This window comes from Nannobrachium achirus (genome assembly GCF_963921795.1).
Source record: "Nannobrachium achirus genome assembly, chromosome: 6".
Taxonomy (NCBI): Eukaryota; Metazoa; Chordata; class Actinopteri; order Myctophiformes; family Myctophidae; genus Nannobrachium; species Nannobrachium achirus.
This window is the reverse complement of record NC_137815.1, coordinates 48,488,092-48,503,822: the sequence shown is the minus strand read 5'-3', so window position 1 is coordinate 48,503,822 and position 15,731 is coordinate 48,488,092. Positions and strand designations below refer to the sequence as shown.

Here is a 15,731-nt window from a genome sequence, read left to right as displayed (position 1 = left end):
AGTTTCAGCACTAGTCACATACTGTATGTGAGCTACAACAAAGGGAACAAAATGTATTCTAATGTGATATTAAAAATATATTGTGTCTGTGTGGATGTGTACACGTGCTTGTGTTTATGCATTTGTAAAAAACAAGCATTAGAAAAGAGTACGCGACAGCTGTGTTACCCTCTCATTGTGTGTGTGTGTGTGTGTGTGTGTGTGTGTGTGTGTGTGTGTGTGTGTGTGTGTGTGTGTGTGTGTGTGATAATGATAATGGCATTATAATAAGCTGAATGAAGTGTGTGGATCTGGGGGGTTAAACTATGAGAGTTGTGGTGATGATAAAAGTGGTGTTAATGGGTGTTCATGACCAGCAATAATGAGTGAATGCACTGTGTCCTTGTCTTTATGCAGGCCCTCATGTCAGCTCTAATAGGAATGAAAGAACCAATCAACAAAGAGGGAGGGACTGAGCACATGGCAGCTGGGAAATGTGTGTGTGTGTGTGTGTGTGTGTGTGTGTGTGTGTGTGTGTGTGTGCGTGTGTGCGTGCGTGCGTGCGTGCGTGCGTGCGTGCGTGCGTGCGTGCGTGCGTGTGTGCGTGCGCGTGTGCGTTTGCGTATGTCTGTCTGTTCGTGCACATTGATGCATGCTTGTTGAATGTGTTTGCTTTTGAGATTTAATTTCTTAAGGTACTGTATTGTTTATTTAAAACAAATGTGTTTAATCACTTACAATTGCTTTAAATCTGTATTATATTTGTGATCTTCCTTTTTTGTCCAATCTGTTTGGTAGAGTATGTTGATACAATATAACTAGTTAGACACAATCCTGTTTCTGGTTCGACGCTAATTTTGACCTGAGGGTTAAGATTTAATTTCTTCCCTGAGCAAGAAGGCAAGTACTATTAGCTCTGTGGTAAAACATCTCAGCACGTCTGCAGGAGACCTGGGTTCAAATCTGTAGAGTTAAAAAGTGCAGCTTAACTTTTTGCTGTTCTGTGCAAAAAGCTAGTTAAAAAAGAAACCCTTAACAAATGTTAAAATCTAACACAGGTTGACGCTTAATGAGGTGTTTATTTCACTGGCTGATAGAGGAGGTACTTTTAGTACCATGGGCAACTGGTAGAGTCTGACCACCAATGGTGGAAAAAGCACTCACATCAATACAGAAATACTCTGTTAGTAAAAGTCTGGAATTCTAAATGTACTTGAGTAAAAGTATGAAACTGTTGGCATCAAAATGTACTTAAAGTACCAAAAGGAAAAGTACAAAATGTTTGAAAATAGCCGATCTACAAGCTTGTAGATCGGCTATTTTCAAATAGCCAAGGTATATAAAATAGGGCTGGTGGTTTATGTATATTTGACAATATTATAATTTATATTATGCGAAGTAACTAGTAACTAAAGTTTTCAAATAAATGTAGTGGAGTAAAAGTACAATATTTGGATCCGAGATGTAGCGGAGTAGAAGTAAAAGTATTGGAAATTGGAAAAACTCAAGTAAAGTACAAATACCTAAAAATTGTACTTGAGTACATTACTTAAGTAAATGTACTTCAGTGAGATAATAAAGTTGAACCTCGTACAGCAATGACCCCGGCTGCGTTTGTGACTGCAGCCAGTCTGTTCCAGGGTATCATTCATCACCACACGACCAGCCTAGTGCCCACTGTAAGGAAACGCAACCCATCCACGGCTGACGCCACCTCTGCTGCAAGTGGCTGCACTCTGGATGTTAGCTGGAGTGTGTGTTAAGGACTGTCCATACTGTCTCCGACCACCGAATCTTTCGTCGGAAAGGTCCAGTTCAACTACAAAATGACGTCACTCACAACTTCTGAAAAGCATTACTCCGAATTAGAGATCCAAAAGCTGCACGTCGGAAAGTCAGAACTCTCTGATGAAAAGTTTGGTGGTCGGAGACAATATGGATAGCCCTTTATAGGTAGGAAAAACCTGCTGATGAGACCTGGGGCTGATTAAGGGACAGAGGGACCCAGGGGGCCCCAGAGGGCCCCTGAGGGCCCCTGCGGAACCCAACCAACTCTTGGGTGGCCTCGTTGGCCTCCAGGACGTCACGCAGTCATCAGAGTCTTAACTACCCACCCCCACCCCCCACTGTTTTCCTAATTGTAAGCCCAACTCCCCAAATCTATTTTAACCCATTTAGGCCTGAGGGTGATTCTAAAAACACCTTCTAAATCCTGACCTATTCACACACTCAATCAATAAAAAATGCTTCAATAGACATACAGTATATGGGGCATATATGCAACTGGAGATATGGCCTGACCTGACCAATAGTATGGCGTTGACACATCGCTCCAATGGACAGCAGTGGGTATCATTGCGGTATTTACTGTATGTGTATATATACTGTATCTATGGTTCCACACACCAACAGGTCACCATCATTCATAACTTATGAATGTATTTGTCTGTTTGTTTGATGTGCGTTTGCTTGTTTAGTTCATTCGTTATATTGTTGTACTACTCCGCCATAAGGGGTGATGAACTCATTGATCACAACCTAGACATGTAGAAGAAGACCATCCCAGTCAAAGTGTTAATTTATCCATTTGTAACTGTGTTTACTGTGTACTGGCAGAATCTGAACTGAGGCCAGATAAGGTGATAAATGTGGGTTTTGAGAACTAAACTGATTGATCGATTTATCTATCTATCGATCAATCGATCAATAGATAGATCAGGGGTATAATGTAGGAGTGCCTCGAATGAAAAAAAAAACATATTTGTAGGGGTGCCCTGAGTAAAAAAGTTTGGGAACCCCAGAGAGAGAGAGAGAGAGAGAGAGAGAGAGAGAGAGAGAGAGAGAGAGAGAGAGAGAGAGAGAGAGAGAGAGAGAGTGAGAGAGAGAGAGAGAGAGAGAGAGAGAGAGAGAGAGACACAGAGAGAGAGAGACAGAGAGACAGAGACAGAGAGAGAGAGAGAGATAGATAGATAGATAGATGTATAGCTAGATAGACAGTTAAGTAGACAGACAGGGGGGAAGAGAGGGAGGCTAGTGTCGTTCTACAGATGTTGCCTGCGGACCGCTCAGTGATTAGACATCACTTTGCATCATAAACACAGGCTTTAGCCTTCCAATCTGTTCTCTAACCCAGCAGAGGGGACATGCCAGGCCAGCATCAAGCACTTCTGGAAGGAGGAGGAGGAGGAGAGGAGAGGAGATGACTTTAACCATTATTTTATGCTTTAACTCAGGGGGCTTCAACATTTTCAGGCCAAAGACCCCTTATTTGAGAGAGAGATGAAGCAGGGACCCCCACAACCAAAAATAGCCGATCTGCAAGATCTACAAGCTGCGAGCTTGTAGATCTGCTATTTTTGAAAAATCATAAATGTCTTCTAAATCTTTCAAAGTTTGTAGTGGTCCTCAAACCTTTCCATGTCAAGGACCCCTACAATTATATGCATTCTTACTGCAGACCCCCATCTCAAAATATTTTGTTCCAGGGACCCCCCAGAAGCAAAATTTGAGTTACAAATGTTAGCTTTAAAAATACATATATTCAAAGATCTGCATACATTTTCACGACTTAGATATACAAGCTCACAGCACGGCACAGAGAGCTAATAGAGGCTAAGAGCTTTAACAATCTTTTTCAATAGTTAAAGCATAAAATAATTCCAGGTCAATTACATTGACAATGTCTGTCAGTAGCCTATACCATATATACAGTATATGGGTGAAAGTATTTTTTGAATAGAACAAATATTTGTGGTACAATTGTCAACAACACAAAAGCCATTCACAAAATGACAATCTGCAGAGGAGCACCAGTGGTCCAAATGAACCCTTACAGGTCTCTAACTCTCAGGGTTGAATTAACACTGAGGATTTTACAGTGTAGATTAGGGTCCCAGAGATTAAAAGAAGGTCTGTGGTCTAATGGTTATCAAACTGAGGGTCCTTAAATCACTGCTTTTAATAACAACGAATATTCCTCGATGATTTTGTGACTTGTGTGTGACCAGCAAGTTTTGGTTTCCAACTCCCAAGTCACACTATCCAAATCTGTCTCCCTGAGTAGGCGACCAGGGCTTTGGATGCGTGACCTTGTGAAGTCCAAAGCTCAAGTGTGTCACACACTGCAAGCTGTGTGTGAGCTGAAAATGTGAGAAATGGCCTGTACAAGACTACTCTATGAAATGAACGCTGGAAACGTTCCGATATGATGATGAGAAGGCGGCATCAATTAATGTGAAGTCTTGAACATTCAAAAACGGTGACATGCACGCTTTTCCCTGCTGTCATTGCTCTGGAGGAATGTGGATGCTGGGATAATGTGCCTTTTTTATGTACAGCTCTGGTGCAACACACCTGAGAATGATCAACTACTGTAGGTAGCTGTGGTCGAATCCAAAGACAACTTCAAGCAAGAGCAAATATATTTGCTCTTATTTGAATATATTTTATGGCATGGCTAAAGCTGTGTCTGTGTCTGTGTCCAAAGCTAATCTCACAAACTGCAAGAGCGATCAGCACCAATCTTTGTATACACACTGCCAGTAGGCCACAGAAATACCTTCACCTTTTCCAAATGCAGTATGTTTAATACTTTTTTAAATATCTAACTTGGGAAATGGGAGGGGGTCAGAATGATCATGCTAAAACCATGCCGAAAGTCAAACATCAGATCCACGTTGAATCCACACAATTCTCAAGATCCACATGATTAAAAATGTTATGTCTACAAACGGGAGCAAATCTAAGAACAATTGTTTTGATTTGATGGGTCTTGATCTCTAATGCAGTTAGGTGAAAGTGTGAGATGATTGAGACAGATGTTGTAAAGTCAATACTTACACGAGACTGTGACATAAGCAAAACAAAACGTGCAAAGGGAAAGAAAAGAAAGAAAGGAAAAAGAAAGTAGAGAAATTACACACAGACATGCATGGTAAATAAATAGAACTTAGAATAGAATACATGCAACAATAATCAAAAAGCATCGGTGGTGAATAGCAAACATATGCCTATAACAAACGCACACATACACAAATATATGTATGGGCAAACAGATACACAGGCACACATACACACACACACACACACACACACACACACACACACACACACACACACACACACACACACACACACACACACACACACACACACACACACACACACACACACACACACACACACAAACAATCCTACACAAACACGCACAGACATATTTCTACGGGCACATAGAGACACACATACAAACATGCTCGAACCGTATACCCACAAACAGGCCTGCACACAAGCACCCCAAACCCTCCCCCAAAACACACACACACACACACACACACACACACACACACACACACACACACACACACACACACACACACACACACACACACACACACACACACACACACAGTCTATTGACCGGTATTTGTCACTTGCTATATGTATAGCTGGGAGCGAGTGAGAGGCTTGAAGTTGGCGGCGCTCAGGCGTCCCTAGCTGCGAGTGCTAAGCCAGCTAGTGTTCACTCAGCTTTGTCAATCCACTGTCAACTTGTAGCTCTGAGACATATCCTGTCCAACACATAAGCGACAGCCACCCGCCCACATACACCTCCCTAACGCACAGCCACCAGGAAATGGCCGCTATATCCCCATGCTCCTGAAAAAAGCCTGTTTGGCCTCTCCATCATTCCTCTGACAGCTTGGTTGCACATCTCTGCCTCGATCGCTCCTCCTCACGCACAAGATTGTGAAAATATTAGCCATAACCCACAAGTTGACGAGGGGGGAATGTGCTGACATTGGATAGCTGCCCAGTTTAGTGGAGTAATATGGCATTCTATGTTGCAGTTATCAAAGTCAATGTGGCTGTGAATGATGCAAAACAACAGATTAGCCCTCATAAAAGGCAAAGTAACAACCAGCCGTAGGCGATAGTAGACTAAAGCTAATGCTAAAAGTGACATTGCCTGTATAGCAAGGATGTTTGATTATACACGCAATCACACAAACAAGGCACTTTCTTATGTACTTACTGTATGTTTATCTAATGCTCATATTTCCTTTTTTTAGTTGGGGGGGGGGGAATATGATACATATTCAATGCCAACACATTTACATTGTTTTTGGGCTTACCTGAACCAGCACAAAGAAACGCTTCTTCCATCTCTTCCATACGTTTTTTCCAATAGCCCATAGGTACCTGTGTAATTAGAAATTCAGACTTAGAACCTAATTGGATTGGGAGCGCAAGAAATACCATGCTGTAGGTAGTATCTAGCAATATAGTTAAGAACTATTATAAAACATGTTTATTTATAGTTTGAGAGACTTGATTGATGTCCTTCAGGCTGATGGGGGAAAAGTATAAGTGGTGCAACTTTGCCAAGGATCTGCTGCCCTCTCCTGTTTAAATCACATTACTGCAGCCAGGCATGAACTTCTTTGTTAATGCACCCTGTTCTTCCGGAATTAAGAGTCTGACTGGAGTGGTGAACATGGCCATGCACAGACATTTTAGGGGGCAAGGACTCAAGTAAAAAAGGGGTGCCCCCTTCTCCAACACATGCACGATTTCCACTATTTCCACCAATGACGGCTCAGGAGGTAGAGCGGCCCTCTTTTGTAATCCGAAGGTTCCCAGTAATATACCCTACTTTATCATTCATTTTAAAACGTATGACCATAATTTACTGAAAACATATCATGATGATTTGAAAAAGACTTTAACCTAGTTATTGAAAACATAAAGTGTTTATTAAAAAGGTTTACTAAGATAATAAGATCAAGTGCAAAGTCTGCCCAAACCTCATTGAGTCCCATTGAGTTTATAATGTCTTGACACCAGTAGAAGGTGAAACAGCAACATCTGCTGGGCCATTAAAGGAGTAATTCACCCCCAAAATAGACTTTTTTTCTATTGATTACTCAGGCCATGGAGACTTCAATAATATTTTATTGTAATTGTCGCATTGTCGCAAAAATGTAATATAGTAAATGTACCCCCATTGATTCCGGATGGGGACCCGAATGCATTTGGGTCCCCATCCGGAATCAATGGGGGTACATTTATTGTAGGCTAATAACATTTTTGTCTTAGGAATTAATCAAAAACCAAAACAAATATTATTGAACTAAAGTCTCCAGGGGTGCCCGCTGGCCTGGTGGTCAAGGCGCATACCACATACTAGGCTATGATGCCTGCTGGCGTCGCTGGTTCGATTCCCGATCCGGACGACCTTTGCCACATGTCGTTCCCCATCTCTCTCCCCATTCTCTCCATTTCCTGTCAGTCTACTATCCTATCAAATAAAGGCATAAAAAAGCCCAAAAACAAATCTTTAAAAAAAAAAGAACTTAAGTCTCCATGGTGTGAATAATCAATAGAAAAAATATATATTTTAGGGGTGAACTAATCCTTTAACAGGAACAGCAACTTCAAGGAGAACCATTTCCAGCAAACAAAGCTAAAAACGGATTTATACTTAGTTGCACGCCTGTGTCGGCAGCCGATCTACAATCTCACAGATCGGCTATAGCTGCTAGATTGGCTATTTTCAGTGTGTTTCAGTGTACCAACGTGGCGTACCACCACTGCCAGCCCAAACACTAACCCAGTGCAAGGGGTTGATACTCATCTTTTTCTTATCCTGGGGTGCAAGGCACAAGTCACAGCTGTTTCATTTCAGTTGATTGAAGCTAAAAATTGATATCACCATGGGAAAGGGCAATAATTCAATCAAAATGTGATCTACTGTATGCTGAAGCCACCTTTTGAATTCATGGACCTAAGGATTAGTCTCGCTCTTGATCTGATTATTCTGAGTGACAGAATCAATCCCTTATTTTTTTTTTATTTTTTTTTTGCACATGAGGAATATAACTTTTCACAGTGGCACTTTTGATGAGTAAAAACAGTTGAAGGTAGGGCCTGCTAACATTAATTGTGGCCCGGGGGTTGTTTCATTTCATGTTTCAGCATGGGTAGCTCATGTATTGTGAATGCCATGCTGGCAGAGCAGCACACAGTAACACCTAAATGAAACAAATACACAAACAACGCTACATTTACCTGTCAATTTACATTTACACCAAATCAGACAATAGCCAATCTACAAGACCACAACACGCTGCGTTTCAACAAATTGATATGTTGACATACTGATTGAATTAGTTTCTTAGTGTCTGCCTTAATTCTCTCATCATCTTGTTCATGATAAACTGTACTGGAACTTCTTTCCAGAGAAGTCACACATCGGACGAGGCTCTTTGACTCCTTTCTTTTATTCTTTCGCCACATGTGCAATGAAAGCAGAAGGGAGAAGGAGAGGGCAAGGACAGTGTTGTAAAAGAACATCTGAGAGTCGAGGACCTCCTGATTTCCCAGGCTAGCTAGAGGTACAACACACTGCAGCATGCTCTGCCTGCCTTTCCTCCATCATTCCCCCTATAGTCCCTCCTAGGGCTGCCGTTGCCTGTCGTTCTGAATAAAACCATCTCTGTTGGGACAGCGGATGAGGGTTCTGCCCAGAGCTTGACAGGCTGCCAGGCAGAGGCTGGCATAAGGAGCATACGGAGCCAATGCCAGTGCTAGCACAGGCCAGCCTGGTGGCCCTCTTTAAGCCCCTCCCTGAATAGTAAGCATATGGAAGAGAGTGTGGGAGAAGGACAGGCAAGCAGCCCCCTCACAGCTACAGACGGCAATGCTGATCGATGCGTGTGCGTGTCTGTGCACAGACTGCACACATGCATGTGTAAAACAGTTCCTGACATCTCAGAGCTGGCGGTGTCACATCACTTTTGCTCCTTGGCAATTAGATTAATTAGGAATCATTATGTGTTATGTGATCTGGGATGAGAAGAGAAGCCAGATGAAGTCACTTAGGGTTTTCCACCCACCAAGTTCACTCCCAGTTATTGGACTGATACTGATATGAGCTGTTGGCGTTCCATCTGTGAGCAGGGCCAGTACTGTAAGGTTGAGGCCTGGACGGTAAAGGCTGTACACTGGCGTGAAAGATTCTGCATTAGCGGAGTAAGGTATAGGCCTATGGAGGGAAAGTGATCCAACATAGCCTAAAAAATGCCTACCAAGAGGCATGAATGATTTCTGCTGAAATGTTTGATACGGTACATGAGTACATCGAGCCAGTTCAGTGAATGCTTATAAATAAATACGTTGGAAAACAACTATGCATTTTCTTACTTTTTTTTTTTTTCTTAACTTTTTTTTTTACAAAGAAACAATCTTCTAAATCACAGCAGCTTGTGAGCTCTTGTATTTTATTGTTAAGTTACTTAGTGCTTATGTAACAGAGGTGATCCGAACGTCCCCACCCAGCTTCGAACCTGGGCCTCCCGCGTGAAAGTCCAATATCTTAACCATCACTCCAACGAGAGCAGATACTAGACTTTTGAGGCTTCAGACTGGGGCTGCGACTCTCTCCGCCACACTCACCCCCCTTTGACCTCCTCCTACAGGGAAGCCCGGATCCGGGTCACGGCACCAATGTAACGGAGGTGATCCGAACCTCCCCACCCAGTTTCGAACCCCCGCGTGAAAGTCCAATATCTTAACCATCACTCCAAAGGGATATCCCTATGGAACGAGAGCAGATACTAGACTTTTGAGGCTTCAGGCTGGGGCTGCGACTCTCTCCGCCACACTTATAGTGCTTTATTGCTGATATTTTGTATTTGTTATCACATTTTTGTCTTGTTTATACTTTGTAAATATGTCTGAAGTCTTAAATACAAATGTACCATTTGATGATGATGAAATTGCAATTGCCTTCAATGCCTTGTGCCTGCAAACTGATAAAGGCCTTGAATCTTGAATGTTGTTTGGTGACCACTAGGGGGCAACAAATGATTAACTTGGTTCTAGGCCTCTGGGATAACTTAATTCTTCTTTAACTAATTAAAGGGATATTCCACTTTCAACAGGGAGCAGTGGTAGGGCCTCTCTCCACATACACACCCATTATAACTTCAAGCTCCATTTTAACCAGGATAGATTCATTAAAAACAACCATTATTTTTTCTGGTGACTCATGATACCATCCTAATACGTGAGCAGGCCGTGTTTTTTTGATAACTTTTTTCATTTATTTTTAATAATTATTTGGGAATATGGAAAAAATGAAATACAAAAAAATAGTTATTAAAAATAAATTAGTTAATAAATTAAGTTATCGAAAAAACACGGCCTGCTCACATATTAGGAGGGAAGTATGAGTCACCAGAAAAAATAATGGGTGTTTTTAATGAATCTATAATGGTTAAAATGAAGTTTGAAGTTACAATGGGTGTGTGTGGGGAGAGGCCCTGGGCCTGGAGGGCCTGGTAACATTTACATCAAATATCTAAATATTCAATCAAGCTAATTAAAAACTGTTCAGGGAGTTCATAAAAGCCTGATTAGATGATAGAATTACCAAAAGTTTTTTTGAAAGTGAAATATCCCTTTAAGTGCTATGGATTCTGATTCTAATTACATTATGTGCCTGAAAATGCAAGCCCTTGTAACGAATACCTAGTCTAGACTCTAGGTATGCAGAAGAGCTTCGAAGCTTAGTAAGACCTTATTGAAACGAATATCCCTACCTTCCTTTAAAACGGCACTGAAAAGCCACTTAGAGGCGACAGCTACTGGCAACTGGTAAATGAAAACCTAGTCCTAGTCTATCATTACCATCCCCGGATCTTTCTATGGTAAATACCATTTATTTTTGCATTGTGTTTTTTCTTTGGTCCCCTCCTTTTTTCAGTCCATAAGTTCACACAATATTGCTTCTATTACGACATGCAAAGAAATAAGAATAGGGACACCTGGGTTCATGAGGTGAAAATATACATATATTTGGGTCAGTGAAGCTATATTTTCACAATATCCTGGCCATCCAAAATATATGTTTTTTCAAAAATATATGTTTAGTATATATGATATATGTTTTCATATCATATCTGTCGGGTAAAAACCTCATATGTCCAAAATTGTTAATTTTCAGGATTAAAATTTGACAGCGATGATATTCTGAACCTCGGGAGGGGAACGCTAGGCTGTCACTCACCCGCAATGCTTCATGTTCTGTGGCTTGTCCATGCGGATGGCCAGTTTGATCTTGAGGTCGCTGTCTGGACAGCCTTTGGACACGGTCATCTTGTGGAGCTCCGACTGCTTGGGGCTGTTGGGGGTTGGGTGTAGCACCACCTGAGAACATCCACACACAAATATGACACACATGGAAAAGAAGGTATTACAACTAAAACTGAATGAACGATTCGTTCATGTCCTTAAAATGTTATGTTCACGCTTTCGTTCACCCCTCCCCTCCGCCTCCCCACACACAGGTAGGCACACTCAGACAGAGTGAGCTCAGTCAGCGGACATGCATTCATTTGCAATTTGAATTGAAATGAATAATATATATATATATATATATATATATATAGGCCTATATATATATATATATATATATATATATATATATATATATATATATATATATATAGAGAGAGAGAGAGAGAGAGAGAGAGAGAGAGAGAGAGAGAGAGAGAGAGAGAGAGAGAGAGAGAAAGAGGAGGAGGAGGAGTAGTAGTAGTAGTAGTAGCAGTAGCAGTAGTAGAAGAAGTAGCAGTAGTAGCAGTAACAGTAGCAATAGCAGTAGCAGTAGCAGTAGCAGCGGCAGCGGTAGCAGCAGTAGTAGTAGCAGTAGTAGGCTATTTATTTATATACGGTAGTAGAGGACAACTCTTACCCGGCCTAGCTCCTTGTCTTCCAGGGCCAGAACACCAGTGCTCTCTGTGAACAGCTTTACTTTGACTGCAGGCAGTGGCTGGGTGGTTGTGAAGTCTCCCTGGGTACCCCAGCTACACACACACACACACACACACACACACACACACACACACACACACACACACACACACACACACACACAGGTAGAGGTTTAACACTCTGTCGAGGTGCCAACTTGCTATAATATCCCTAATTGGCTACGGGCGTAAACACAGACAGATACGCGTCAGAAACACAGAACGCAGTACTTACACACTCTGCTGGCGCAGATCATTATCAAAATAGAAGCTACTGCTGTCATTGACTGAGCAACTTTCATGCACACATGTGCGTGTGCGCACACACGCACCTTCTACTTATGATCCATTACTCAACTTAACTCAATTTAACTGGGGAACCATAAACCATGTGAGCATTTGTGTATAGGAGAGTGAGAGAGAGAGAGAGAGAGAGAGAGAGAGAGAGAGAGAGAGAGAGAGAGAGAGAGAGAGAGAGAGAGAGAGAGAGAGAGAGGTTTGAGACTGCTGCTGTATATGAGACGGATGAGCTGACTGACTCCTTCTGTCAGCTCTCCTTGCTGTCACACACACACACACACACACACACACACACACACACACACACACACACACACACACACGTACAGTATGGACAAAATGAACACATGCACGCACGTTTGCGCGCGCGAGCGCGCACACACACACACACACACACACACACACACACACACACACACACACACACACACACACACACACACACACACTGAAGGAATGGCTTATTTGTGTCACTCCCCTGCTGTCTCACACACTACCCTAAAGGAATGGCAGCTTTGTTAGAACCATCTTCATAGCAGGCTGCTATTAGCAGCCTCTCTCTCCTGCATATGAGCTACATGAGGCATAACAGCACAGCAGAATACAGCAAAACACTGGAAAACAACTGCTGTGGAGGTGATGAGGTGTTCATCAAGGTCAAAGAAATGGGCTTGTGAACAGAAACATGTCTGGCAGAGAAGATAATGAATCATCATTGTTACTCTACCAGCCCTGAACAACTGTGCTTTATTTGAGCTTTAACATGGACCCCTAAGACCTCAGAAACAGAATCTGGCATCAAACAACAATAACAACTACAACTTTACATCGAAAACAAAATATGGTATCTAACACGAAGAAAACAGCTTGATCTGAATAGTCGGAGGGACGGAGGCCTAAGGGATTTTTCGTGTTAATCAGTCTAAAAGCGCCAAATTTTGCACAGATGTAGCCCAGGGCTTGCTCTAATGATTCATCTAGGGCGCCCGAGTCGGCGACCTTCGGGGTCGCCACAGCGGCCAAATCAAGTTGGGCTCCCATCGACTTTCTATACAGGAGGAAAATACCCTGGGTATTTAAGTAGGATGTGAGGTGTCTAACTAGGGGTTTGTCATGATGCTGAATCCATTGCAAGCATTTATTTTGCACAAAAAACATTCCTTGGGCTACAAATGGCCCTAGAAATGCCCACAAAACTGTGAAAAGTGAAGACTCATCACTTTTCATCACTAAACCATCGTTTTCTGCACCATTTGTAGCCGACTCGGGCGCCCTAGCTAAATCATTAGAGCATGCCCTGGGCTACATGGCGCTTTTAGACTGATTAGCACGAAATTACCATTCTATCTCCCTAAGGCCCCCGACCGACTAGAAGTCAATTTACAAAGCATGAATAAGACAAGCAATATTTTATGGAAGAGGGAAATCCAATTTTCATGGCATGATGAAACACAGGACTGGTGCAGAAACAATACAACAATACAGCTAGGAGTAAAAAATAATATTACGATTAATAGAACATGAAAAGAATCAGCAATTACTAACGCACAGGGATTAGGAAAAGAGTACCAGAAACGAGGTATATACGGTACTACAGCAATCTAGCTTACCCGGCAGCACTTGGAATGCCTGGGAATTAGAGTGGTGAAAGTGCTTTTTTTGCAGGTGTAGATACAGAATAAGTATAGTTAAAGTCCACTAACAGTATATTAACAGGTATAAGAGTTCAGAGAAACATAGTATATAAATTATATTTGTTTTCTTCATATTTGTTTCATTTTGCAAGAAGATAGAGTGATAAAGTATTATTCTTCTGCATTGGGATCAGATGGATATATTTGTATTCTACTTGAATATTTGATGTTCTACCTGCAGATGGCAGTCTTCATGCATTTTTAAAATGATCATTTTGGATCATTAGCACTCCACTTTTATAGTAATTTACCACTGCTTGTTTCTCAATCAAGTCTCCATGTGAACATTGCCAGATCCAAACCATGAATGAACAGAACAAAGCATAATTTGTGCATATTCTACATGGACATAAATCACCATTCAGCAGAGGTGTAAAGTAACTAAGTACATTTACGTAAGTACATTTAAGTACAGTTGTGAGGTATTTGTACTTTGATTGAGTATTTCAATTTTTCAGTACTTTTACTTCTACTCCACTACATCTCAGAGGCAAATATTGTACTTTTTTTGTAATTTTTTATGCCAACACTTTCATACTTTTACTCAAGTACATTTTGAATTCCGGACTTTTACTTGTAATGGAGTATTTCTACTTCGCAGTATGGATACTTTTACTTGAAGGGGTACTGTCACCTAAAGGGGTTGAGGGGCAGATTACACTGTGACATGAGCTTCTCTGAAAACAGTCTGGAGCAGTCTGAAGCTCATGTCACAGTGTAATCTGCCCCTCGCCCCACAGCCCTAACAGCTGACCAGTACAGTAAGTAGTCATACAGTCAGGCTATACAGACAATTAATTTGACTGGCTTATAATCGCGCATCCCCACAATGACATCATACAAATATTGACTTGTTTTTTAAGATGATTCTTAAAGTGACAGTAACCCTTTAGGTGACAGGCCCCCTTTAAGTACATTAAAAAGTATGTTTAATAAACATACTTTTTCCACCACTGCCATTCAGCAGCACATTCAGCTATGTGGGTGTGTGTGAATGATGTGAGCACGTGTCCATAAAGCCAAAGAACAAACAATCAATAGGCTTGATAGGCAGCCACAGAGAGGTTCATAACCTTGTTGTTCCTTGTGCCGCAGGTGAGGTGTTTTTGGCTGAGTAATCGTTTGTCTTTCGAGCAGTCTACAATTTATCCTCCCACGCACCTGTGATCTGAGAACCTCAACTCTCCTCTGTGGTAAGGCAAGCAATCACACACATTTTATACCACTGCAGACAGACGGAAAAAAAGACAAACGCAGCCCATAACTATAGCACTGACAGAGGAGAGAGAGGTTTCGCTATTATATTTGAGAGAAAAGCCATTCTCCTGACAGCCAATGATGAATTTGTGGCCTGGATTATGGTGCGGGTGCGGTTTGGGTTACGGGGTGTGCACACTGCAGAGTATATGAGAGATTGAATGTAGGAGTCTCAGAAGTAATGTTGGAGAACCCAGACTTGTCAGTGATTTCAGTCATCTCCAAATTTGGGCACTGTTTCAGCATGCGGCTGTTACCATGGTGGCGACGCATGCGCAGTACAGGCGGCCGTATCAGTGATGTCAGTTATCTCCAAATGTGGGCACTGTTTAGTATCAGTGATGTCGGCATTCGTGTATATCAGACATTCGGTCGGTTATCAGTAGGATAATGAAGTAAAATCTTCTCTCAATTTCTACCCTTGCTTCCAGTTTATGCTCTGCCAGTCTCCCACTCTCCAACCAATTGACTTGGTAAAGAGGTGAGTGAATGGCATACAGGTAGGCCGGGTCATCGTCATGCTGGCTTGTGGTGGACATTTTTGACAAAATAAAAATGTTGCCACAGACAAAATGACTAAATGAGTGGACAATAATATTACCAGAAACATAAAGAGCTAGCCCTGAATTACCATAACAGGTTTGTAACTCTGAGAGGGTACAAATAGAACCAAATGGACCCGTCCATT

At 41.8% G+C, this 15,731-nt stretch overlaps 1 protein-coding gene across 3 annotated transcripts in view; it reads right to left on the bottom strand.

The window, feature by feature from the left end:
• cadpsa (Ca2+-dependent activator protein for secretion a) overlaps nt 1-15,731 on the bottom strand; it is a gene marked incomplete at both ends in the record, with an annotated part of 143,171 nt that overhangs the window by 60,774 nt on the left and 66,666 nt on the right. For all 3 annotated transcript variants that reach the window (XM_080728398.1, XM_080728399.1, XM_080728400.1), the window contains 3 exons: nt 6,111-6,177; nt 11,048-11,187; nt 11,735-11,846. In XM_080728398.1, coding sequence (XP_080584524.1) covers nt 6,111-6,177; nt 11,048-11,187; nt 11,735-11,846 — 319 coding nt within the window. The remainder of the gene's footprint in view (nt 1-6,110; nt 6,178-11,047; nt 11,188-11,734; nt 11,847-15,731) is intronic.